Here is a 26,192-nt window from a genome sequence, read left to right as displayed (position 1 = left end):
ATAGATGTAATTTAAAATTTGAAAAAATTGTTATCTTCATTAATTCCTTACTTCCCAAAAACTTATATCACCAATAAGACGTTATCACGTAAACATCTCGATCGTAAACCTACTTTACAAACAACCAATATTTTGTACCAATATAAAGTCATGCTATTTGTGAAAACGTTTCTTAGGAACGCTGCCTTAAAGATGAGAGATATGATTGAGTTCAAGAGGAAAGTTGTAGTGCTTAATAATACTTAGAAAAAAGTCACAAAAAATTGCCCTACGAAGTGGACAAGGGTCAGCTTATCTTCTACTTTGAAAATAAAAGGAATCGTCCCGCCAATCTCGTTGTTATGTTAAATTTTAGTTTGAAAGTCGGTTTCTCTTCATAGACATTGAATTAGCCTTACAGTTAAAGTCCATACCATACTATTTATTTGTTTAATACGTATTTTAGACGTATCATTTTTCTAATAAATACCTGTCAAGATTCAGCCACACAAGTACCTAATAGTAAGAATAGAATAATAAAAATATTTCGAATACAAAATTCAATAAAACAATTAAAAGTTCCAATTGGTTTTGGAAGAAAGTTTTTGAAATTCGAGCTTGACGTCTATAAAAAATCATTTGTCTTTTGTTTAGTTTATTCTCTATAAAACTGTCATAATAAAAATAAGCTTTGCTTACAATAAAGTGTTTGCTGGTCTGCTGTTGATTATTGAGTTTAGTGCTTGGTCTGTCTTCTATAATACTATCTCTGTTAGACGATATCCAAGTGCCAACAGTTTGTCTCGTTGACACGTGAATTTCATTAACATACAGAGTATAATTAGATCTTCGCCCAAACTCGTCGAATTCTATGTTCCCAGTCACACCCGTTGTTTGTGCCTGTAGTAACAATTAAAGTTACTTTCCTTCTTTAGCTGACAACAGTTTATTTGCATGCACAATGAACTTAGGTATTCGGATTTCATTAAACAAATTCATTATATACCGTACAAATTTGTTACATAATTACTATAGTAAGCAAGTAGTTAACAGATAAAATCAATGAGCGACAAAGGCATATTTAAATTTCAGAAAAATCTGTTAAAATCTTTAAATTAAACTATATTTAACTAATTTATCAGTATCGTTAGAGATAACTACAATATGATCAAGATGGAAATTATAATATTTTATGACTTACACTGTGTCTGAAGTTTCTCGCTTTTTATATAAAAAAACTATACACATTCAACATTCTATAGATTTGTATATTTGTGTTAGACAAACAGGCATAAGCTTATTAATCGGTCTTTTAATAGCTTTAATCATTAAAGAGAGCTGAGAGGTTTCAATTTATCTTTTTACAAAAGCGAAATAACCTTTAATATTTCAGCTTGAAGTAAAGCTCCAAGCGGCCAGGGGTCGCCGTCTTTTTTACAGAATTCCTCGTCTCTTATTGTAATACTTTCCGCATCGCCAACTTTTTGTAATGCCTTAAGGACATGATTGGCTACATCGTTCATGACGAGGGCTTCGATCTTGAAATAATATTAAACATATTACAACTAAAACTGTTATTTTAATTTGATTCCTTTTCCAAATACAATAAGATAGTATATATCTATATATATAAAAATGAAACCCGTTTTCCGTTGTCACGACATAACATGAAAACGGCTTGACCGATTTGGCCAATTCTTTGATTATAATATTCTTTGAAGTACGAGGAGGGTTCTTACGGAGAGAAAAATTAAAAAAATTGAGTGAAAAAGTCTAAAAACAACACTTTTCTATATTACATAATATTCGTAATAATACTTAAAAGTCAATTTGAACTTTAATACCACATCATAAAGTTCAAGTGTTAGTGGAGGGAAGGTAAATTTTTATTTTTTGACATAATGTATTTGTTGTATTATCAGCTTTCTTTCTTTTATCTTACTAGCTAGACCGGTGTCCCGAATAGCAGAATAAGTATTTAAAAAAAATAAAGAATCGACTGCGGCGGTACGATGTTCGCCAGGCCAGCTAGTTTGTTATAAATGATTAATATAAATTTGGTCACCTCTATATTAGTGACGGGTGGTGAGTCTAACTGAACTATTTCACTGGCCCATTTACCAACTCTAGTAGCCAGGAAGTGTTGGGCATCCTCCAACTTATCAAAATCCGTAAGACTGAGCCATGTAATGTTGGATTGAAACGGTAAGAGATCTTTGGCTATAATTGATGCATCCATTGTTGTAAGGATATAATGCTGGGGAAAAATTAAAGTAACGTTTATTAACTAGAACGTATATAAATTTTGTCGTATTTTAAGGTTTTACCATTCAATAATTATTACCATAGCATAGGTAGTAAATGCTTAACTCAGCTTTGTGATCTTTTCTCTCGTTAATGTGTATGCATATACAAATAGTAATCTTAATTTGCAAAGGTAACAAACATTACTGCACACAATAACGTTTCTATCGTATTAAAAACGGTAAATACTATAGGAAAAGTAAAGTAATGTAAATTTAAAAGCCTTTAAAATTCATTTTTAAAAATGATTTATGACAATGAAATAAAAAATTTATATAGGAATGTGTCCGATTATAATTCGTGAAATCTATTAAAAAGTTAGAAATTGCAATAACATTCGTGGCTGTACTAATTGCAATTAAAACAAGAGTGCATCGAAAATATGTTGTCAAAGGCTTTTATCCATATAGAAATATTCAAAATAATTTTATTTTGATTAATTTTTTAGAGCGATAGATATATAGATATAGTTTAACAAATAGATAGATGTATTATGTGTACATTTTTATTACTTAATTTATAATAACTCATATTATTATTTAAAATAAATTAGTTGCTCATTCGTGGCGTCTTCATTTTATATTTGTAATGAAGTAAGTTTTTCACAAATGTAAAACGTATATGAAAAATAGAGATATAAGATTATAGACTATATACGTAATTGATGTACCTACCTGATAATGATTGATCATATTTACACCTCTAGCTTCATGTAAATATTTGAGAATTCGGTCCACATGACAATCCAATATTATTCGGAATTCTTTGAATCGTTTCAACTCCTTAAATACCTGTGCATCAAGATCATGTGATAAATTCTCATTAAACATTTTATAGGGGCAAACGGGTAGTTCCACCTGATGATAAGTGATTCCGCCATCCATAGACGGCATCCGTGAAAGCTCGCAAGTGTGTTGCCGGCCTTTTAAGATTATGAATGTACTTTTTTTAAGGATTTTTATATTTAGAAATTTAGTGTATTAAATAGGTATCTATTCTTTAACACATAGAAATTCTAAAATATATGCTTGTGTAATACAGAATGCTTAATAGATTATGGGTGTAAATGGGTTAAAGTTTTGACTTCCATGTAGCCATACAAAACTCGGCCAAATGCCCCCAACACTATCTATTCTATGATAGGTAAGCAGTCAAAATATTCGCTATAAAGTACCTTAAAGTTATCTCCGTTGGGATCTAATCTCCTTACAGTTACCGGTATTTGACCCGTGTATTCTGCTAAAATTTTCTGTATCCTCATAAGTCCTGAAAACGTATATTTCTTATGAAGTTTACGTTATTTACTATACATCATATCACACGTTAATTTTAATTTAGTATACATAGCAACATTCCAATACTGTTATACACTGCAAAAAGGATAAAAGAAAAATCATTATGATTTTGTTCTTTATTGAAGTAAAGATTATAAAGTAAGTGTTCTTAATTGAATAACTCCCTAAAAAATTACCTATAACATTGTTAGAATTTATAAATCTACGATAAATATTGTAATAAATTTATATGTTCTAGTGTTAATACTTTTCTATAGCATAAAGTATATTAGTTATTTCTTATTTTCAGTAAGAAAAGTTATTTTTTTTTGTTTTAGTCTTCTACTTTAATAAACTACAGCAAAAACTAATTTACCAAAGTTGTCTTCATATAAAACTGCAAAATTTTCCCATCCATAGTACTTGAGTAACATCGCGTACGCGTATGAAATATCTTCAGCAGCGGGATAAAAGTTTATTGAAATGTTTTTAAACACCGGCGTATCATTACTCTCGTCATCATTAATTACGTCATCATTATTTGAAATTATATCTTCGATGTTGGGATCCATTGGCTGCCACGTAGCTTGTATGTGAGGGATGTTAGCAATTGCGCATTGGTCACGAATTGCTCCGTCAAATATTGGATTTTGTGGACCGAATACGGCAATCGGACGCATATCTTTGTTTGAACAGACTGTAAGGGAACATTAGCATCGATATTTGAAATGTAAATACATTTATATATATGTGTGTTACATGAGACATAATTTTGAAAATATTTGAGATGAATAAAATATCTATGTATCCAATAAATATCAATGAGTATCTCTTTTGAGTGTCCATATACGTGACGTGGCGAGGCATTTACGATTTATCGAAGGTTTTAATTAACCTTTTCATAACACAAAAGCTCAGACATAAGGTCCAGCGTTCGAACCATGGCTGCATCAATATAATTTTCTGAGCGCGACTAACGTTTTCTGATATGGTAATGATATAAGAATTTTGTAAGCATTTTCATTTGGATCCGTACTGGAGATACACAATGTGCCTCTTCCAATTCAGCGACGATGTCTATAACCTCAATAATACCAATTTGTTATGGACATTGCGTAATATTAAGGCATTCCAATATTTCGCGAGATTAAAACCGTTCAACAAACAGAATCCTGAATAAGCCCGAGAGAAATAATTAACCCATTTTTATTCTGAACAATCAAGAATGCCTTACGATTCCTCCAAAGAGAATAGCTGTCGGTCCGAGGCGGCTGAAGTATAACGGGGTCGAGTCGCCAATCCTTCATTTCTAAAACAAAATATTAAAATCTAGACAGCTTTTTTCACGAAAGTGAAGCTTTTAAGAATTCTCATCTTTTAAGTGTGATAAATTAACTTTGGAGTTGTTTTGTTTTTGTACAGTGTACTAAACTTTCGTTGCGCAATGTTTAATGGGGAAATCGAATTCGCCAGTTAAACCTGGGTAACAAAAAAAAAACGATTTTATTCAAGATTACTAATAGATAAATAGATTTCGGGACTATATTATCAAGTGCTTGATTGTGTACAGTGTATATTCTATATGGCGACTATGAAGGGACCTCGCATTTTCTGAGACCTTAAAGAGTTGTTATATATTTAAAGACATTTAATTTTTTTTGGATCTGAAGGCCCAATATGTTTTCGCTAATAAGGAAAATGGTTATTGGCGAAAATATTTTGTACAAGAAAAACTTAAATATCAGGTTCATATCATTTCAGGTTCTGTTTTCGTTCGTATGTTTTTTTTTTTTAATTATTCAAATATATAGCTGTTAACCTTATATTTTCGTCAAGATGTACTTCAGATGTATGAGAGTGCTTTGTAGAAATTGTAACGGCTTTATGCGGTACTTACTTTGATCAGAATCAGATCCTCCATCTGAGCCACTAACATGGTTATGTCGCATACTCTCGTTAAATGCTAGACGCTGTGTTAAGGCCTGAGTTTCGAATATACCGGCTGAAATATATGTTTAAACGTAAACGTAAAACTCAAAATCAAACAAAATATAATTTATTCATGTAGGAAATTTAATGTCAGAAAAAAATTGCCAGTTCTCAAATCAAGGGCGTAGACGGAAGGAAAGGAACTGGCAACAAACTCTCTGTCACTCTTTTGCAACCATTTCATCATGCTCCCCATTATAAGTTAAAGCAATTAATAACTGTCTTTAAATAAAAAATAAATTCGCATTGAATGTCTTATGAAACGAGAGTTTGATTCCAAATGGTGAAAATGATTTGGGAATACGAAGGTGTGGTGCGTGTTGTTCGCACGAGAATGTAAGTGCGTGCTCCTATTTCACCATGCCTCCTGCTGATAGAGGTTAAATCTTTGTTTTTATCATCATTAATTAACTATTAATTACTTAAGATGTCATGTGGAACATGGTGTAATGGTTGCAAACGTTCCTTATAGACATTGTGTAAAACAAAAAACTTGGTGATTAAAAAGAGTGGCGGAGAGTTTATTGACAGTTCTACTCTTCCGTTTTACGCCGTTGATTTGAGAACGGGCAGTTAATGTAAATTTAGAAGCATTTAATATGTATTTCTTTTTTTACGTTCATAAGTGTACATTGTGTTACAAATATGATTTTGATTGTGATATAATGAACATCATATAATTAAATTGATGAGAACACCATTTTTAATGCTTCTAATCTACTCCCATTGCTAGGAATTACAAGTGTTTCGAATGGGCAAGCCTATAAGTGTAATTTATTTAACATTAAACAAGACATAGCTTTATGTCGGTAAACAACAAAAGACAACCTAATCACCAACAGTAACAATAACGTCCTATAGTTTATAATATTTGTAATATAACTAAGTAAATAAAGGGTTCATATAATATAAAATCATATTCAAGATATTCTAGAAACCATAAGAGTGCGGATATAATGTTCATATTAGTAACCTATTTTCGTTTCGAAACAGGAAAGAAATGAGACAGTCCTCTACTTACCAATTTGATAAGTTATCTCGTCGGTTTGTATCACAATCACCTGTCCAGTACATTGTTGTATAAAATATAACAAAAACCATAGCCACATTATACAAACAAACTTTCGTGAATGTTAAATTCACCTATCTCTCAAATACTGTTCTATAAATTTTTAAGATGAATTACAGAAACTGTGTGAGCTAAGGAAATTCTTCCGAAGATTGACGAAAAGCGACGCATGCGACGTCGAAATGACGTAACCTAAAATTGTCTTCCCAAAATACACCAGACGGTAAAAGCAGTCGAGCCGCGTGCTCGTATAAACAAAAAGAGAATGATTCTGATTATTCTCCTACTCAGTGTAACAATTTCATATGCAGCTGAAAGCACACGATATCCAATAGGTTAGAATTGCCTGTATTTATTCGCAACTCTTTCATCCTCTAAGTTTGTTTACTTTTTCAGGGGCTATATTTAATAAACAAACACTGTCGACGTCAGCAAAAGCTTTCGACAATATTGTGAGCTCGGGCACTACGAGGGCGTATCATGGCCGACCTATATGCCTACAGGTTGTTGACAGTTATTCTACCGCTTTAGAAGGTGAGCTTTTCATAGTTTTTTTGCCAATCAATGACGTATTCAATAAAAATACTGGTTTTTAAAACATGACATTCTTTAACCTGCACTCATAAAAACTACACTATTTTAACTAAAGGACTACGACCTTACGAATGATAGGCAAAATCAAATAACTAATGTACAAATATTTATCTATTTATTTCGTAATCGTGTAGCTAACAAAATTTATATATAACAAAAATCAATTATACTAAAGATATACCCATAGATGGAATATACGCACAAAAACTACATACGTTGTTTTGTTGTTGTTTACAATACGCTTTTCGCTGGCGTTTTTGGAACTAAGCAGTCGGAACGGTACTTCTGTATGTTTAAGAAAACAAGGCAACGTTTAGTTATTACTATTATACTATTGTATAATTTAATGTGATCTTTTTTGTTGCTGTAACAAGTTATCGATGAAAATTTAAGTTAAGGTATATAAAGTATATCTTCATAAATATAAAATATGGTATATATATATCTATAAGGTATATGTTCATAATTAACGACGACAATCTCAGTTTTCTCAAACAAATGAACCTTACTAAAATTAAAAAAAAACAAAGATTTGGACATGTATAACTGTAACAAATAAAAACGAAAACCAAACGAACTCTAGTGGACCGACGTCGAAAATGCGGTTTTGGAATTTAGAGTTTATTTTTGAAGGCTTATTTAATTGGTTGGTTACGCTTTTGGAAACGCCATATGAAAAGATATATACAGATAATAGAATAATTTATATGATGACAATGAGCAATTATAAAGTTTGGTAGGATAATCCTCTTGGCGCCCAAGTCGATTATTATTAAATTTATATAATAAATAAAATTTGTGGCTTTATAAGCCATTTAGTTAAATCAATTGATTTCCCCAATCAACAGCTGGCCATGCGAAGCCAGTTCAAGCCGTTAATAGTCATAATTTCTTCATATTCTATATTAATTCTTTATATCAACTAATATTTTTTCCATAATATCTTGTGGATGTGTTGGTAGGACTAAAAACCATTCTTTAGATTTAAAATTACGTTCTCACTTCAAATTTTTAGTATGCCAAAGTACATCGGACAATAGAGGCATCGTTTCACTGATCGACCCGCGGCCGACAGGCGGCGTGTGTGATACCACTTGCCTGCTATGCAACAGACTGAATGTGAGTATCCATATAAATGCAAATACGATCACGAAGCATATTGCAGCTTTTAGAGAACGTTGCTTTTCAAAATTGCCTTACGAAATTGTAATACGTAAGTTTTGCCTTAAACACTAGATCCAGGTTTTAGTAACGTAATCATAGTCATTACAGGGCATTTGATTTTGAGGCCCATAAAAGATATAGAATAAAACGTATCTCTCATAGTTATAGTTCTCGCAATAAAAACAAATTGGAAAAGCGAACTTGATCTACAAAGTGGTCTAATAAGAAAATGTTACTTAGACAGACAACCTTTCGAGCATCTTAATTCTTAACCTGTAATCATGTGAGGAAACATAACTAGAGCGAACTATTAAATTAGATGAAAATCAGCATTAAATTGCTAAGGGTTTTTAAGTTGTTTGGCTCAATACGTTGCACTTTCTTTGTTAAGATTTCGGTCAAAATCGATGTTCCGAAAGTAGGTTAAAAGCTAACATGTCACGTACTTATTGGAAAGTTTTATAAAGTGCCATCACATTAAAGTCAGTTTTAGAACTTCTGCAAAGCATTGTGTTTTCTGCAATTTGAAAATAATAACTCATAAGAGCCGTGTTTAGCATGCGAAGCAATTAATAAAATCAGCGAATCGACAATATGTACTCAGGATCTAAATATTTGTGTAGATAAAGTCTTAAAAGAAGTTCAATTACATAAGTGAATAAGTATTTAATTGAATTACAAAACCTATTTATGTTATCCGGGAATAATTTTCTCCTCGAGCCCTTTGACATCTCATCCAGATATATAATAATACAAGTTACAAACATTGACGGTCACCGATATATTTGAGACAATTTATCCATAAGAGATTATAAAAAGTGGCGCTACAATCTCGATTTTTAGGTCTAGGGCGTGTCGCTTCCCTCACGAAGCTTTTCGTACGAGCGAGGGTTGAACATAGAAAAGTCCATTGGGTCCAAGAGATGTACACTCCAGCCACTAGGCCAACACTACTATGAGATAACATAATTTAAAATTAAATTAGTTTGAATGAAAACAGTGTTGGCCTAGTGGCTTCAGCGTGCGACACTCATACCTGAGGTATGGACTTTCTTTCTATGTGCGCATTTAACATTAGCTCGAACGGTGAAGGAAAACATCGTGAGGAAACCGACACGTCTTAGACCCAAAAAGTCGACGGCGTGTGTCAGGCACTGAAGACTGATTACCTACTTGCCTATTAGATTTAAAAATGATCATGAAACAGATTCAGAAATCTGAGGCGCCAAATAAATAAATCTGCGCCATTGATTTATTTATTTTTATAACAGTGTTAATAAAAACTTTTAAACCTTTGAAGTTAACTTATTTCGGAGCATCACCAATTACAATTCTACCTCGTAAGCGAACATTATGAGATGGTTTGAAAAGGTTTAACGTCAGCGCCAGCCGACATTAAGTGGGCTGGAGTCCTGAAATGAATTCCCTATATAAGTTTGAAAAATAGTATTTCATATTAATTTCGGGTGCACGTATTATAATGCTGTGCAAGATTCGTCTATATACGAATAAAGATTTTAAGGAATATATATAACCATTTGTTATTTTAAGAATATTTAATAGAAAAACGTTATAACAACAACCTTTGAAGCATAAGGTGCTTATATTAAGTAAATTATTAAGTTGCCTTTTTGTTGTACTGTACTTACATGTATTTTTGATTTTTGATTTTCGAATTACGTTCGCGTTGTTAATAGGCAATTTGACAGTATGAAAAATAAAGTGTTATTGCGAGTAATCTTAGTAAGCGTAATAAAGTAAAATAACTTGTTAATACTCATCAATTTAACAAAAAATAGATAATGAAAGGTATTGATTTTTATACTTCAGTTACGTAACACCAAACGGTCACAGATTAGTCGAATGGACGATGACGTCCTTTGCCAGTAAATAATGTCTTCGCCTGTCTAATCTTAATACTATCGTGGTATTTAATTGCGTCGGAGATTATTTTTTGATCGAAAAATATGTGTTATTTAAGAATGATAACTAAAGCGTAAAAATCTTGACGTTGATTACGTGTTTACTGGCTGGTACGACCCCATATTGTCTAGAGAAGCGTCTTGGTGGGTTCCTAAAATTATGTTTAATTTGAATTTTTAAAGCCAATACTAAACAAATACAAAAATAACAATTAGTGTACGTTCTTTTGTCACTAATAAATAATCTGAAATTGTTTTTAAATTTTGCTTTTAATTAAAGATTAAAAGACCATTTTTGCCATAAGCTGTAGCATCAGGAGATGAAAACGTAACACGACTGAATCTCTCGGCTGCATTTCCAGACTCTGGGGCGATCGTCAACATCCACGACTGTTTTAATGTAAAGTGGGAACAAACCGTGATCCATGTGGTATCCAATTATTTCAGTATTATTATTATTTTCTTATGTAGCCAAGTCTACATTTCAAGGATCGTCATGCTCGCTTAAATGTCATTGCTTGTGGCGGCGTCCATGCGTCGGGTTGTCTCTCTCCCTAAAATATGGCGAGGGGGCCGATGGCTGGCCATGCGTCATACTCGTGAACGGGTGCTACTTGTGGTGACTGGTCGTACTTGAATTCGTGTATGCGGTGATGTTAATTATTTCGACTATGTGTTTGCGTGTTGTTCCCACGAGAATGTAAGTGCGTGCTCCTATTTCACCATGCCTCCTGCTGATAGGGGACAGGTCTTTGTTTTTATTTATGTTATTATTATTAATTACTTAAAATGTCATGTGGAACATGGTGTAATGGTTGCAGCTCCTTACAAACGTTGTGTAAAAAAAAAAAACATGGCGATTAAAAAGAGTGGCGGACAGTTTATTGCCAGTTCTTCTCTTCCGTTCTACGCCCTTGATTTGAGAACTGGCAGTAAATGTAAAATTAGAAGCATTAATATTTATTTCTTTAATGACGAATCACAAGTGTACATTGTGTTACCTACATGAATAAATGATTTTTGAATTTGAATTTGAATTTGAAAAGTATTAAACGATAATTTTTTGTCTGCGTTAAAAATTGGTACGCCACTAGAAATATAGCTTTGTACTGTAAATATTTATACTATATTTGCAGATATCACATTTGTCTATGGGTTGGGAGCCGGCAGACACGCTGAAAAATGACTTGTACACGCTTATGTATCACCCACCGCCGGAACTTATATCCAAAGCCTACGCTACGCTAATTAAAAAGCTGCAGTGGGATAAATTCACATTTTTCTACGAAGACGATGGAAGTAAGTTAATTAGATATTTAATCACATGATATTTTAGTTTCCAACTTACATGAGACATAAGCCGTAGACACGTGATTTACGATAGTTTTGGTTATATATTCGTATTTGTTGTAACTGTCAGATTTTGACAGCTCGTATCTCTATCAATTTACTTCAAATAAATACATATAGTAATCTTACTGCCCTTGTTTTCTTTCAAATACCTATTTACGGAGGTTCTTGTTTTACATTGCAGTGAAAAATGTCTGTAGTTTTCGTCAGTATGGATTTAAAGTTTAACGTCGTTATAAATAGTATAATAAATTCTCGTTTATATATGTAAAAATTACTTACTTTTCTATATCTAATTAATATTTTATATTGATCCTGATAAAGGACTCTTAGACGCGAATTGGACGAATTGTCGATAACTTCTTTAAATTCATTACTTTCTGACATTCTAGTATTAACGTTAATAGCTAATCTATACTGAAACACAATGGCACTTCTTGCTTTTACGACAGAGTTGTAAGTCGATTATTACAGGTGTTTAAAAACTAAACAACCCAGTTTAGAAATAAAGCGCAAAAGGTATTTTATGTTAAAAAAATTCTAAACAATATATTTTATTTAAATTTATTGATTTTATAAATTCATTAATATAATTGTTTATTTAAAATGAAGTATACAGTATTTACAATTTTCTTAACCTACTAAGTAATAATAGTCATAATTAAATTAATTAAAATGAAAATCACCTTTGTACCTTTAACGCTGGCAGCATTTCCTCGCTATATGCGATAATTATTCCTTGAATTTATTTAAATACATTCCTTAGTTTCTATTAATTGAAAATTTCAGGCTTCATCCGCCTGCAAGAAGTTTTAAATTCATGGCCATACAAACACGAGCAAATATTTTACATGCAGCTGGACCCAGACGGTGACAACAGAGAATCGTTCAAAAACGTATTCAAAGTGGAACACATGAGCTATCACGTAATTGATTGTGCCGTTGAGAACATACGGAAATACATGACAGAGATCATACAGGTGGAAAATTCTACCCAATATCAGGTTCTTTTTATTTGATTTCTCATTCCTTATTTTACCCTTGTTTCACAGCGTAAATACAGTATGAATACATTGATGACAACGGTCTTAAATTTATCTTTGCTAACCCCTATTTGGACTCTCTATTTCACTATGAAATAGTCAATACGAGTACATATCTTGAGAAATATAGTGGCAACGTCGCTAAATGGGCAACACTCATTTCATATCTGTAAAATATATTAAATGTTTACGATACATTAGCCATCTATTATGCCGATTGTCATAGAAGTAAGTGAGTGTAATTCGCATACAAGAAGATGGAAATTCCGGTAAAAGTGCTATAATGAATAAATATATTGCGTGAATGAAACGCGTATAAATGTGACATTATTTCTGCAGAGAGCTATTTGTTGCGTCTAAATCTCGTTAAATAGTTTTACGATTACATATCTGATAATTACGATGCGCGCGAACCGTGACATAAAATTAACTGACTTGTAATTATAATTTGCATGCAATAAAAAACTATTTTTAATAATACCAAAGAAGTATAACTTCTTATGCGCGTACATAAGTACACGCACCCTTTTTTTTAATTTTAGAAGAATTAAATATTTTTATTCAATACATTTGTGGTAATTTACAGAGTTTTATATTAACAAATTTAGATGCGTACACGGTCAATTTGGAGGACATACCTGATTTGATGGCGAACGTTACTACGATGCATTTAACCACGTCTAACGATATCAGATGGAAAGATATGGATATGAATACAGCTAATATATCAATAAGGGTAAGTGATTCTAAAAAGGTGTAAAGAATGAGATTAATTGAGTATAGAACGTAAAGAAGATTATCTACATCTACGTAGCGTCATATGTAATGAAAATCAATATTTATATAAGTTCATTTTAAATCCAGCTAAATAAAATGTTGAGTAACTAAATTAAGAAGAATGTATTGTCAAATTATTTTACTGCAACATAGAGTACATTTTAAATATGAAAGTGCCTCTCCAGTTATTGAAATGCCAGTTTTCGCAAAACTGTTTTAAGTTGACTTTTTGCTATAACTTTTGTATGTTAATTTTTCGCGCTAGGTAATTTAAATATTTAATGTAATGAATAATTTTTGAGTATGTTATAAGTGTAATTATAAGTACAATTTAATTATTTATGTTCTAGATTTACAGTTGAGATTTAGCCCAAAGTATGATACTGTATGTCCAATCCGATACGATAAATTCGGTAGTGGGCTGATCATTAAAAAAAGCGTAGTTAGTCGCCGATCCGGTACCTTACAAGAGAAATCTCTAAATAAGTAATTACTAAATTAAATTTTAGTTTTTACTCCCTTTTTTAAAGAAATTTTTATGTCTACCGTTATTGTTATATTGTAACTTAAACTGTAGGAAATTTTATTATGATGTGTTTGGATTTAATCAATAAATAAATAGTTTTGTTTATAAATATGTTAGTATTCGAAGAGCGGTCCTCAGAGCTATTAATATGTTTAAAAATCGGTTATTACATTTTGTCGTTTCGTTAATTAATAATTATTAATTTATAGATAATTTGAGTTCGGCCGTAAATATTTTTTTGAATCTATTAGAATTGAACGTTTTATTAAGAAGCAATAAATTGGAATAATATAAATATACAAAAATAATTTTCTTAGTAAAGAGTGTATTCAGCCTCTTAAATCACGCACCCATTGTTCGAATTTAGCTAGAAACAGCGTTAACAGCGGATGCCCTAACCCATCTAGACAAGGCTATACGAGGAATGCAACAAGATAGAGGGTCCTACAGGGTAGATGATCCCCCAGCATTATGTTTTATGAACAATAAAGCCGATTACGAAGGAACGGCCTGGTCGAGCGGTGACGCGCTACGAGAATCTCTTATTAAGGTACTTGAGTTTTATTTTTACTATACTTCAGATGTCATACATATATTTTATGTCAGGTGGGTATATTGTCCTCTTTGCTGATGATATCTAGACGGAATGAGAATTTGTTTGTTCATATGTTTTGTTAGTTTAACGCGCTAATCAGAAAGTACTGGTTTGAATTGAAACATTATTTTTCTGTGTACAATCCACTTATCGAGGTTATATAATAAAGGCTTCTAAATTGCGGGACTTACCAAATTAGAAATGTATGGCATATATACCTACACAATTCTTCGGATGTTTTACTTATATCTTTTCTTTTAAGACAGTTCTGTCTGATATAATTCAGCCTATTTCTGTGTCGAAGACACACACAAGGATCACGGTAATATCTTTAACCATACAATATTAAGGTGTTAATTGCACATGTAGAGAAATTATTCAATTGGTGCATAACCTGGGTTAGACAGCACGACCTCAAGGATTGCTTAACATTTAAGCCTATACGGCACATTCATTGTAAGAAATTCTGGTCAGTTACTAAAATGTATTAATATATGACTTATTTGTTAACTTTACCCCTTCATCTGAGAGTCTTGGCCTTTCATTAATTAGCGTGTGTCCTACTAAGCCACCTACGCAATATTATTGATTGTGTAAATATATGTGTTGGCATAGATAACAGACCACCTACACACTTGAATATCAAGGAAATTGTGATAATGTTCCCCGATAGATTTACATTTTATGATTATAAAAATAATTGTTAATCTGTTCTTAATCAAGCGATTTGCTTTTCCAAGTCCATAAAAAGTATGGCATCAGCTGTCAGTTATAAATACATTTCTGTTCAGAAATTTCATTTCATATTTAAAGAGAAATCGACTTAATAAAAATAAATAGCCTATTTACATAATGGAAAGCTGTTTTCAGACTCCAGCGAAAGGTTTTACGGGTAACATTGAATTCGACGAAGAGGGTAAAAGAACTAACTTCGTACTACATTATTCGAAATTGAGTAACGAAAGTCAGTTTATTTATACCGGCTATTGGGACTCTAGAACGGACATGATCACTGATGAAAAGGCTGTCACGGATCGATCAGCTGCTAGGACTTCGAAGTCTGCTATAAGGGTGAATATATATACAAACATTTTATTTAAAAAAACAAAGCTATTGATTATTAAAAATTTTCGAACTAAGTGGAAGTTTAAATTTAGAACAATTTGTTATCGTTTATATCGGTGTACATTGTGTTACCTATATGATTAAGTAATATTATGATTTTATTTAATTCTGTTTAAATGAAACAAAACGAGTTGATTGAAATGAGCGTAAGTGTGAGTAGCGTAACACTGTCATAGTGTTACGCTACGGTTTTCGTAGCGTAGCGTAGTTATATTAAAAATACATAAGTTAGGGTCAATCTCTGAAAAAAAATTTGGTTTGGATAGCTAATGTCTCATCGCATACTTCCCGAGTGACTGAAGTGCGTTTTCCAAATACATTGACAAAAGCCCGTTTTTTAACTTAACTTAATAATATTTATATATAACTTATTTATTACTGTACAATCATAATAATATTCTGATGGAAACCTTTGTTGTTTAATTACACCAAGTCAGACAATGCCACTGGTCACATTATCTATAAGCGTTGCTACGTAATTTTTATGGAACGCTACTATTGTACTATTTTAAGGTTGTATCAAGAAAAGGCAAACCATATTTCGATATAGACGATTCAAACGGAACTGTTGTGTTTCGCGGCTACGCTGTGGACCTTGTTGATGCTATATTTAGAGTGATACGAACAAAATACAAAGAGGATATGAAGTACGAGTTTTACCGAGTGGCTGATGACAATTATGGTAATAGGGTTCCTGGAACTAAGAAATGGGATGGCATTGTAGGCGATCTATTGGACCATGTATGATATTCTTGTCTTCTTCTTATTAAATATTATGTTTACCTACCTGACTTAACAAAATTAGCTTGACATGTCTTACACTGACCCGTGTGTGATATTTAGAATTGGTCCTAAGACAATAATGTAGATGTGTGAGTGAGGCTGCGAGTACCGAACCACACTAGGCAAGGCAACTATTGCTAGCGTGTTCGTACTAACTAGCTCAGGGATACACTAGTTACGCAAGCATTGCGCACACTTAATAATGTTGCGGAGTGTGTATTGTCATATATTTGTTTACGTTAGGGAGCAGTGTTGGCCTAGTGGCTTCATCGTGGGTCTCTCATCCCTGAGTTCGAAAGTTCGATCGCCGGCTGTGCACCAACAGACTTTCTGTCTATGTGTGCTTCTAAGACTCGCTTCGTCGGTCAAGAATAACATCGTGAGGAAACTGGCATGTCTCAAATACAATATGTCAGACAGAAAACTGTTCCTACCTTGTTGTCTACGAAATGAAAGTGATTAAAGAAACAGATGCAATCTGCGGCCAAGACACTTATAGGGTTTGGATGGATGGGTCTGGATTATTATTATTGAGGTTTACGTAATTTTTTTCTTTCTTATCAAATTATTTTTAGGTTGTTTTAATGATAGAAATGTAAAAAAAAAAAAAAACATTTATTTTATGCCGTATGAAGAAAAAATTTGGCAAAGATTTAGCTTGTATAATTAATGATTGTACGGTATCGCTATCGTTTTAGTTAATTATATTAAGCTTGATTTGTTGATTATATTAGCATATATTTCGAACCATAGGTAGGTACAATGAATTTGGTGTATTTTATTTCAGAATGCTGAATTAGCGGTGTGTGACTTTACAATAACAGCCGAACGTAATTCGGCTGTAGATTTTTCAATACCATTCATGTCTTTGGGAATCAGCATGTTGATAAAGGAGCCAGAAGCAGAAGCACCAGATATGTTCTCGTTCATAAAACCTTTGTCTTTGGATGTGTGGCTATATTTGGGAACGACATACATCATTGTCTCATTTGTACTGCTTATATGCGCACGGTAAGTTGTTTGTGGTTAATATTTATTGGAACACTAGCTGGCCTGGCGAACATCGTACCGCCTAACAGTCGATTCTTTTTTTTTAAATACTTATTCTGCTATTCGGGACACTGGTCTAGCTAGTAAGATAAAAAAAAAGTTGATAAGAAAACAAATACATTTTGTCAAAAAATAAAGATTTACCTTCTCGGAACCCCTCCACTTACACTTGAACTTTATATTATGGTATTCAAGTTCAAATTGACTTTTAAGTATTATTACGAATATTTTGTATGGGAATATAGAAAAGTGTTGTTTTTAGACTTTTTCACAAAAAAATTTTATTCTTTTTTTTGTTATTTTTTTTCTCCGTAAGAACCATCCTCGTACTTCAAGGAATATTATAAAAATAAAATCAGACAAATCGGTCAGGCCGTTTTCATGTTATGTCGTGACAACGGAAAACGGGTTTCATTTTTATATATATAGATATAGCATATTTGTCTTTTTTAAATAGGTACGCGATTTTTCTGCGGTTTAATTACATTACACAACTATTTTTAGAATGAGTCAAGATGATTGGGTGAATCCTCACCCGTGTAACCAAAACCCGGAAAACTTACAAAACATATGGAGTCTTTACAATTGTATGTGGCTGACTATGGGCTCAATTATGACACAAGGCTGCGATATTTTACCAAGGTCAGAATATAACAATTTACTTTTTTTTGCACGTATTTGCAATCAGCTAAGTGCTAATCTGTGCTGTGGTGCTGTCACGTGGAGTGGCTTGCCATTGGAAGTATCTACTAATCATCTACCGAGAGTTTATGACGCCGGCTTTTTCTCTCGGCCTACACCCTCTGTCTTCTTCGCCGATTTGTAGGGATGTCTACATATACAAATTTAATTGTATTTTATATTCTAGAATAAACGTATTTATTCCTTTTTTTTAATCTAATGTCTAGAGCTACTCCGGTCTAGAATATGGTGACGTTTTAGTCGTCTCACATACAGTTCTATGGTGAGTTGGCAAGCAATATCGTCCGGGTGACAATTGACTGCTCTTTTTATTCTGTAGCTGTAGCTTCTGCTTTTTACATTTGATGAGGTGCCTCTACGTTAATCCATTATCAATGTGTCGGTCAATATATCTTACATGGTCGCTGTGGGGCAGAATACATTGGTCCAACTTTACAGATGGGCAGTCGCCTCTTCTGAGTGTGAAGGTCAACAATCACAATTCACAATATAACAATTAAACATCATTAAAGATTTCCCAAAATATCTAAACGCTCTTGTCTATGGCGTAAATATCAAATCTTAAAAATAAATAAAAAAATAAATAAAAAATGTATCCACATAAGAATCGGAATAAAAACTTCACGTTGTTACTTAATGATGTAAAATCTATCGAATAGGTGTCTTGTTGGTTTACAAAGATATATGAGATTTTTATCTACAGGGCCGCTGGTTCGCGCTGGGTAACTGGAATGTGGTGGTTTTTCGCCTTAATCATTACTGCATCGTACACCGCCAATATGTCTACGTTCCTTAGAAATAATCGACGTAACACGGAAATAACGGACGTTAAAGATCTTGCCGAACAAAATAAAATCTCGTACGGTGCGGTCACGAATGCCTCTACGTATAAGTTCTTTGAGGTAAGTTTATAAAAATATATGTGAAATGTTTATGCATTAACTTTTATTTTTATCAAAAGCCTTTAATGTTTTTCATAGTTATGTCTATCTTCATCAAGAAATTTAGCAAGAGGCTAAGCCCCATATAACCGTGTACTCAATTGAACTGGAAGTATTTGTTATTATCTTTAGTTTAATTTGCAAACAGTAGCGTAACTATACCATCTGGGGCCCGTGGCAATTCTTTTGATGATCAGTGAAAATCGTCCCTACTCAGTGTAATTTTAATCAACTTCGAGATTTTCAGCGTACTGAATTACACGTTGTTTATGTCCCACTAATGGCCATGGGCTTCCTCTCATCCTATGTTTTTTCCTATGTTGCTATTTCGCAATCGCTTACAGTATAAAGACGAGATTGCAAAATCGATTTGGCCAAACATTTATTGTTCTTTGGGCTCCGGTTTGCCCTGAGTGCAGTAAATATATTCTTAGAAAGACAGCTGTGATTAAAAAAAACTTAACTTTGTTGCGAGTGCGCCGATGTCTCTTTAGTGACTATTTTAACCACTGCGTTAGCACAGACTTGGGTTCAAACTTTGAGTCACAGCGACCAGTTTCTCTTGATTCTAGAGATGTCAACAAAAACTTTATTCAGTATTAATAAACTTTCTTTCGTTATTACATCCAAATTAAAAATTTCCGATATTTTTATAGCTATTACCAGCCCTGTGATTCTGTAACTCACTTCACGAAGTCACACAGCGGTTTTCGCATCGGCGGTCTCTCTCAAATCAGTCGTGAAGCAGTCATTTTATGATTTGGCATTCTGATAAACAATAAAGTACAAGCTCCCACCTTTTCAGAATGCCAAATCATAAAATGACTGCTTCACGACTGATTTGAGAGCGACCGCCGATGCGAAAACCGCTGTGTGAGTTCGTGAAGTGAGTTACAGAATCACAGGGCTGGTAATAGCTATAAAAATATCGGTACGATCAATTTAAAAAATCTATATCACTAAAATTTTATAATTAATTCAACGACGAATTGTTAGTGACAGTTCTTTGCAATTGTATCTCTGTATCCTCTGTGGCCTTGCGAATATCTGTTTTAAAAGCAAAAGAAAATCTTTTGTTTAAAAATGGAATGAAACGTAAACGAGTGAGAAATAATGCAAGTGCTATGAAAGATTGTCTCGACTTAATGACTCCGTAAGAGCTCAAGAGACAATCCAGACAGACTCCAGGGACAATTACATGTATATTTCATAGTGGTAGAGCAATGTCCCTGTGTGTTCAGGATTTATGTCGACCTTCAAGCACCCAGTCGTATACGAGTATCGGTTAGTGCTACGCTTTTAGTTCAACAATGAGCTTGTTTCTATATTTATTTTATTAAAGTTCGGAATGGTCTGTAACTAGTTATTTTATTTGTAAAAATAACGGTGTTATAAAGTAGAGACAATGGCGTTGACACGAACTTCACGATAGTTTCTAAGTATTCGTATACATCAATACGATATTATTATTTTTCGACAGCTTGAAAGTAGATACTTTCGGTACACGTATTCTATTCGAACGATACATATTTGTACGATGCGGACTTCCGTTAAGCGAATATGGCACGCTTCTTAAGTATCCAGTATTTCTTTTCTACCACGTTAGGGGTGAAAATTAAGGGTTGTATGTATTTTTGTAAGTTGTATCGTAAAAAAATAAAAATAAAAAAATTATCTAGCAATTTAATAAAAAAAATTTGGGACACACCTTATCAATTAAGGGTTTTTAAAGATAGATAGTAGCCGATTCTCAGGCTTACTGAATATGCATAAAAATTTTCATAAGAATCGGTCGAGCCGTTTCGGAGAGGTATGGGAACGAACATTGTGACACGAGAATTTTATATATTGGATAAATAAGGGAGTCTACGCACAAATGATAGTTGGTTCCTTGGAACAGTTCCTTAAAGAAATATTTTAAAATTTTATTTACAGACCTCAAATGATACCGTCTATAAAAAACTCTGGGCAAACATGCAAGCAGCAAAACCGACAGTCTTTACTCATTCAAACGAAGAGGGCCTACTTCGCGTGTTACGTAGCAAAGCGAAATATGCTTTCTTTATGGAGTCCACCGCTATAGAATATTATCTGCAAAGATATTGTGACCTGAAAATGGTTGGTAATAAATTAGACTCGAAAGATTATGGGATCGCTATGCCGAAAAGTAAGTATTTTTATAATATGTTTGTCAAACAACGGTGATACTAAGGTATTTTTACCCATGATATAAATGAAGAACAAAACAAACTTATATTGTCGTTTCGTGTACCATAAAACAAGTACCACATAAAGAAACGTATGGAAATATGTACATTTATTTTGTTAAGTGTATTTAAAAGCTTGTAATATAACTATATACATTAGTATAATCCAGTCAAATTAAACTAAAAAATAGGGGTAAGGTTACAAAAATTCGCACTTGGCTGAATATTGGTAGAATTGTTCAATACACTATTATAAAGGAAATGTGAAAAGTCCTCATCGATCCGGCACGTGCAAAAAAATTTACTCGGGATCAAAGGTCACAAAAATGGGTTTTTCGCGATTTTCAGCAAAATGGTAAGTTTTATCATAAAATTAGCTCAGACAAAAATTGTAGATCAGACAATTATCAATTATTATTATTAGTATCTGTAAGGGCTTAATAGTTTCAAGAGGTTTTCATACAAATTCGAAATGAATACTATTCTATTTTTAGGTCTGAGTGCCAAATATATTTACCCAAACAAAGCTCTTGGCATCAAAACTTGTTTTTGGTATCAAAGAATCTATTTTTCATTAATTCCACGGGGGGTCCATTAAACTCACTAAATCTATAGACTAGCTGATAGACACGTAGTCATCTTTGTATTAGATTATAAAAAATCTGTTAGAGGGACAGAGGGAGGGAGGGGAGAGGGGTAGGAAATTTCGCTTATAAGGATAATCTGGAGAAGTCAAGAGTTTTTATTAGAAATCTAATGGGACGGATAAATATCTTTGAACAGTAGTTTGGTTTAGCGTGTAGCAATTTTCGATTGTTACATATGCAATGGTTAATTTGTTTACTAATACAGTCTTCGTATTGTAGATTCTCCATACAAAAGCTATATTGACAGCGCGATATTGGCTTTGCAAGAGTCAGGAGAGTTATTGGCACTGAAGAAAAAGTGGTGGGAGGAAGAGGACAACGTTTCTCATTGCGAAGTAATAATTTATAAATATTGTACTGGATCTATTAAAATTATTTGATTTACCCAAGAAAGAACGAGACGTTCAGATAAGTCTATAAAAGTTTTACATTATCTGATTTACACCTAAAAAACACATGAACATTGAAATTATCCGACTTCAAGCGGTAAAAGTAACAATTGCAGTAAAAATATTTTTTTCTGGCCTTTTCGTGCTTTTTGTGCTTCTATAGATACCTACATAGATTTTACATAATTGAAAGCCAATTTGTCGGCCATGTCGTACATGTTGTAAGAAAATCAAAATGTAATTACTTTATGTAGGTAATTGTACACTTATGAACGTCAAATAAAAAATGCTTCATAATTTAAATTTACTGCTAGTTCTCAAATTAAGAGCGTAGAACGGACGAAGAACTGGCAAAAACTCTCCGTCACTGTTTTAAATAGCCAAGGATTTTACAACATGTTTGTATTTTGTAAACATTACATCAGGCTTCAAATTTCATATTAAATCAGTTAATTATTAAAAAAAAAAAAATCACCTCTATCAACAAGGCGTGTTGAAGTACGGATACTTCCAATCTTAGAAACCTTATTACCGGTGAAAGTATGTATGGATTCGTGCACTTGAAAAAACATATCTACGGGACTTTTTTTTACAGAAAAATACAGATTCAGATGAGACTGACAGCGGTTCGCTGCAAATGAAGAACACAAGTGGTATTTTCCTCGTGCTTGCTGTTGGTGGGGTCATTGGAGTGATTGTAGCCATCATCGACTTCTTGTTACATGCCCGAAAAATTTGCGTTAAAGAAAAGGTTAGTAACGTATTTAGCCTTATAATTGTTTGAATCGCGATATAAAGGAGCACTCTAATGTACAGTACATTTATACATAACTCTCATACAGTAAGCAGCGTAAGTTTTAATTAAATATCATTAACAAAAAGGTGCTTGTATGGCGTGGGCGAGTATTTGGCCCATAAGTTTGAAAATTAATTATAAATAGCCTGACTATATGACTTAATAAAAATTAATGCTACATTTGCATGCCTATTTTTGTGTGGCTGATTGTGCGGATTTTTATAATTGATCGATATAAATTGTTAGAAATACGAGTGTTACTCAAGTGGCGAGGTGCACGGCTCTTAAGCTTCAGTCCGTGCGCTCCATCCCCGTGCTATTACTTAGTAGAAAATGGTATTAGTAATCAATTGCGCCCACCAAAATAATAATGTTCCGAATACTTAACGAAAATTTGACGGCGTGAGATTATTCTAGAAGGCCTACTTGCCTTTTAAGGAAAATTGTCGTTTAAACGATTTCTGAATATATTTACTGAATTCATATCTTTTTCAAATACGTGATTAGCGATCTGTGCTGTGTATAAAACAAGTTATTTGGGTCTGATAGATCAGTCCATACTTAGGCCTTAGTATGAGAAAAACGTATTGGATTTGCCATACAGGAGTGTTATTTCCCTTTCCATTTCTAAGAACTCTGGATGATCCCACAGACATCCCAAATTCTTCACAAAGTTTTCACAGTAGCAAGTGTCAATTGCATAAAATAGAATCCATTGGTGCACAGCTGTTATTCGAACTCACGACCTCAGTTGAAATGGTCACGCTTAAGCTACTAGTCCAACACTTCTCTAGACCATTATCTATCATGACACTCTATGATACTCGCAAATTAAATTCTGTGTATAAATTTGCAAACACAACAATTAAAGGCAGTCGAGCAGTAAACGCAATTCACATTGCTAGGAGTAACTTTGAATTATTAATAAAGTGAGGTAATTAAACCGTCCCACAAAGTTGCACTACACAGATATTTAAATAATACATTTCCTTGGCAAATTTCCATTTGGAAAACCTAGTTTTTCTCTTAAAAAAATATGACCTAAGCATTTTGCTGCATCTTTGTGCTATTTTTTATTTTGTTAAAATGCCGATTGTGCTCGAAGCAAGGTCGGGCACTCTTTTGTGAATAAAGTATTCAAATTTGAGGTTAAATTTCTATTTAAATTTTTAATGTAATATTTATTTTTAGAACTAGTATGTAAGCAATAATAGATTATTTGACTTTAAAAACCATTTAAAATTATTTATTAGTGGCTACATAATCTATCCAAATTAAACATTCATAATTCTAGTCTAATCCTTTCGAATAAGGCTTTTTAAAACTATGTTTTATACAGATTACCAATAAGACTTTATTTTGATTACTGCTATTTAGCCTAAACTAGCCGAAACCATTTCCAAATCATACATATACATTATTGCATTAGTTACGATGTCGAACGTCGAAATTAAATATTTTCGAGGCAAGCAATCCGCCTCGAAAAAGAGTTCCGATTCACCTGAATCAGTAAATAATATATCTCGACAATTTGAAACCTTATTTGGAGACTTATTGATGTATGTATAACGATCCTTTGATTTGTAACTAATTTGAAGCGATTGTCATCAACGATTCATGTGAAAATTTCAATCGCGTGACATTTGGCAATTGTTATGATCATTTCAAAGCTTTGACAGCGTAGATGATGTAAATTAGCTACCACTAATAGGAGAATTTATTCTGGTATACAATAACAGGAAATTGTGTATGTAAAATATGTTTTAGGATATAAATATTTGTACATCTAAGTTCGATGGCGCCTTGTCGGACCGGTTTTGTGGTTTATAATCGTTCTGGTTATTTGTATTTAAAAATACATAAAAATACAAAACAAAATTCTGAATTAGGGGCTCGCCAAAACTATGAAATGGCCTTATATCCTGCTGTTTACCCTCGACCAGAATCACACGCAGGATCGATGTAGAGTACGGTATCTGGATTACTGTGGCGCGGGCGGAGTGTCTAATGCATAGGAGAAAAGGAATTAACCAGAACAACTTTACTATACTAAACCAGTTTTAACCAGTTTAAAGTTGTTTTGGTGTAACATATAATATATAACAATTTAAATCAATGTTATGAATGCAGTATATTTCAATCTGCGTGTGTTTGTAATTAAATTCTTACTATTAACCGATTTTGAGTGCATTCGTTTATATTTATTACTAGCTGATCCGGCAAACATCGTTTTGCCATGCATATTTCTAATAAAAAATAGGGGTTTATTGTTGAGGGGTGAAAATTAGGGGTTGTATGTATTTTTAATGCTGTATCATAAAAAAAATTAAAATTTATCTAAAAATAAAAAAAAAATAGGGGTGGACTACCCTTAACATTTAGGGAGATGAAAAATAGATGTTGTCCGATTCTCAGACATACCCAATATGCACACAAAATTTCATGAGAATCGGTCTAGCCGTTTCGGAGGAGTTTAACTACAAACACCGCGACACGAGAATTTTATATATTAGATTATATTATATCGGGTCCGCTAGTTAGCTACTATTCATAATAAATAAGTAATATTAAAATTAAATATAGCGATGAATTTATCTTCCAGATAACATATAAAGAAGCACTTATAAGTGAGTGGCGCGTGTCTTTGAACCCACGGGAACTGCACAAGCCAGCCGCTCCGCTACGCTCGGCTGCGCCTTCCACCGCTAGCCCGTCTCCGCTGCGTGACCGTTCACGGTCTCGGGCAGTCTCTGTACTCCGAGCTGCTACATCATTTATCAACTTCGATGAAATTTATTAAATTTATGGGTAGCCTCTAATTTTAATTATAAACAGTTTTATTAATTAAAACGAGATTAATAACAGATAGGAACTAATAAACAACGTGCTGGAATGAAATATATGTGCTTATTAACAACATATTAACCAATTTCAATTAATTACACGTTTTTGGTACAGTTTATTGT

General features: G+C 33.0%; 2 protein-coding genes across 4 annotated transcripts in view; one reads left to right on the top strand and one right to left on the bottom strand.

Moving 5' to 3' along the window:
• LOC125059024 (glutamate receptor ionotropic, kainate 2-like) overlaps positions 1-6,826 on the bottom strand; it is a 14,181-nt gene extending 7,355 nt beyond the window's left edge. Inside the window, exons 1-9 of one of the 2 annotated variants that reach the window (XR_007118602.1) lie at positions 6,568-6,826; positions 5,455-5,559; positions 4,792-4,866; positions 3,934-4,254; positions 3,458-3,549; positions 2,958-3,074; positions 2,045-2,236; positions 1,359-1,517; positions 679-879 (exon numbers count right to left, since the gene is read on the bottom strand). Coding sequence is in view for 1 of the 2 variants with exons in the window: in XM_047663177.1 (XP_047519133.1) it covers positions 679-879; positions 1,359-1,517; positions 2,045-2,236; positions 2,958-3,074; positions 3,458-3,549; positions 3,934-4,254; positions 4,792-4,866; positions 5,455-5,559; positions 6,568-6,655 (1,350 nt within the window). In the remaining variant the exon portion in view is untranslated. The remainder of the gene's footprint in view (positions 1-678; positions 880-1,358; positions 1,518-2,044; positions 2,237-2,957; positions 3,075-3,457; positions 3,550-3,933; positions 4,255-4,791; positions 4,867-5,454; positions 5,560-6,567) is intronic. The other variant, XM_047663177.1, reaches the window with a different exon arrangement.
• Positions 6,818-26,192, top strand: LOC125059039 (glutamate receptor ionotropic, kainate 2-like). 2 transcript variants are annotated; one of them, XM_047663218.1, is made up of 16 exons: positions 6,818-6,950; positions 7,012-7,149; positions 8,225-8,328; positions 11,432-11,594; positions 12,435-12,625; positions 13,275-13,424; positions 14,359-14,541; positions 15,457-15,657; positions 16,225-16,452; positions 17,282-17,505; positions 18,049-18,186; positions 18,950-19,148; positions 21,123-21,354; positions 22,261-22,376; positions 23,026-23,181; positions 25,829-26,192. In XM_047663218.1, exons 1-16 carry the CDS (start codon positions 6,881-6,883, stop codon positions 26,024-26,026), a joined length of 2,691 nt encoding a protein of 896 aa, XP_047519174.1. In that variant the 5' UTR covers positions 6,818-6,880; the 3' UTR covers positions 26,027-26,192. The 2 variants fall into 2 exon arrangements, with proteins under 2 accessions (XP_047519174.1, XP_047519164.1); XM_047663208.1 differs by having other exon boundaries at positions 12,435-12,649.

The sequence above is a fragment of the Pieris napi genome, chromosome 2, assembly GCF_905475465.1.
Source record: "Pieris napi chromosome 2, ilPieNapi1.2, whole genome shotgun sequence".
Taxonomy (NCBI): Eukaryota; Metazoa; Arthropoda; class Insecta; order Lepidoptera; family Pieridae; genus Pieris; species Pieris napi.
This window is presented reverse-complemented; position numbering and strand designations above follow the sequence as displayed.

Excerpts from the sequence above, each read along its gene's own strand:
- LOC125059039 (XM_047663208.1), top strand. The coding sequence starts at position 6,881 with ATGATTCTGATTATTCTCCTACTCAGTGTAACAATTTCATATGCAGCT. Across the intron at positions 13,425-14,358 it reads CAGCTAATATATCAATAAGG|CTAGAAACAGCGTTAACAGC; the intron begins GTAAGTGATTCT and ends GTTCGAATTTAG. Across the intron at positions 22,377-23,025 it reads ACAACGTTTCTCATTGCGAA|AAAAATACAGATTCAGATGA; the intron begins GTAATAATTTAT and ends TTTTTTTTACAG.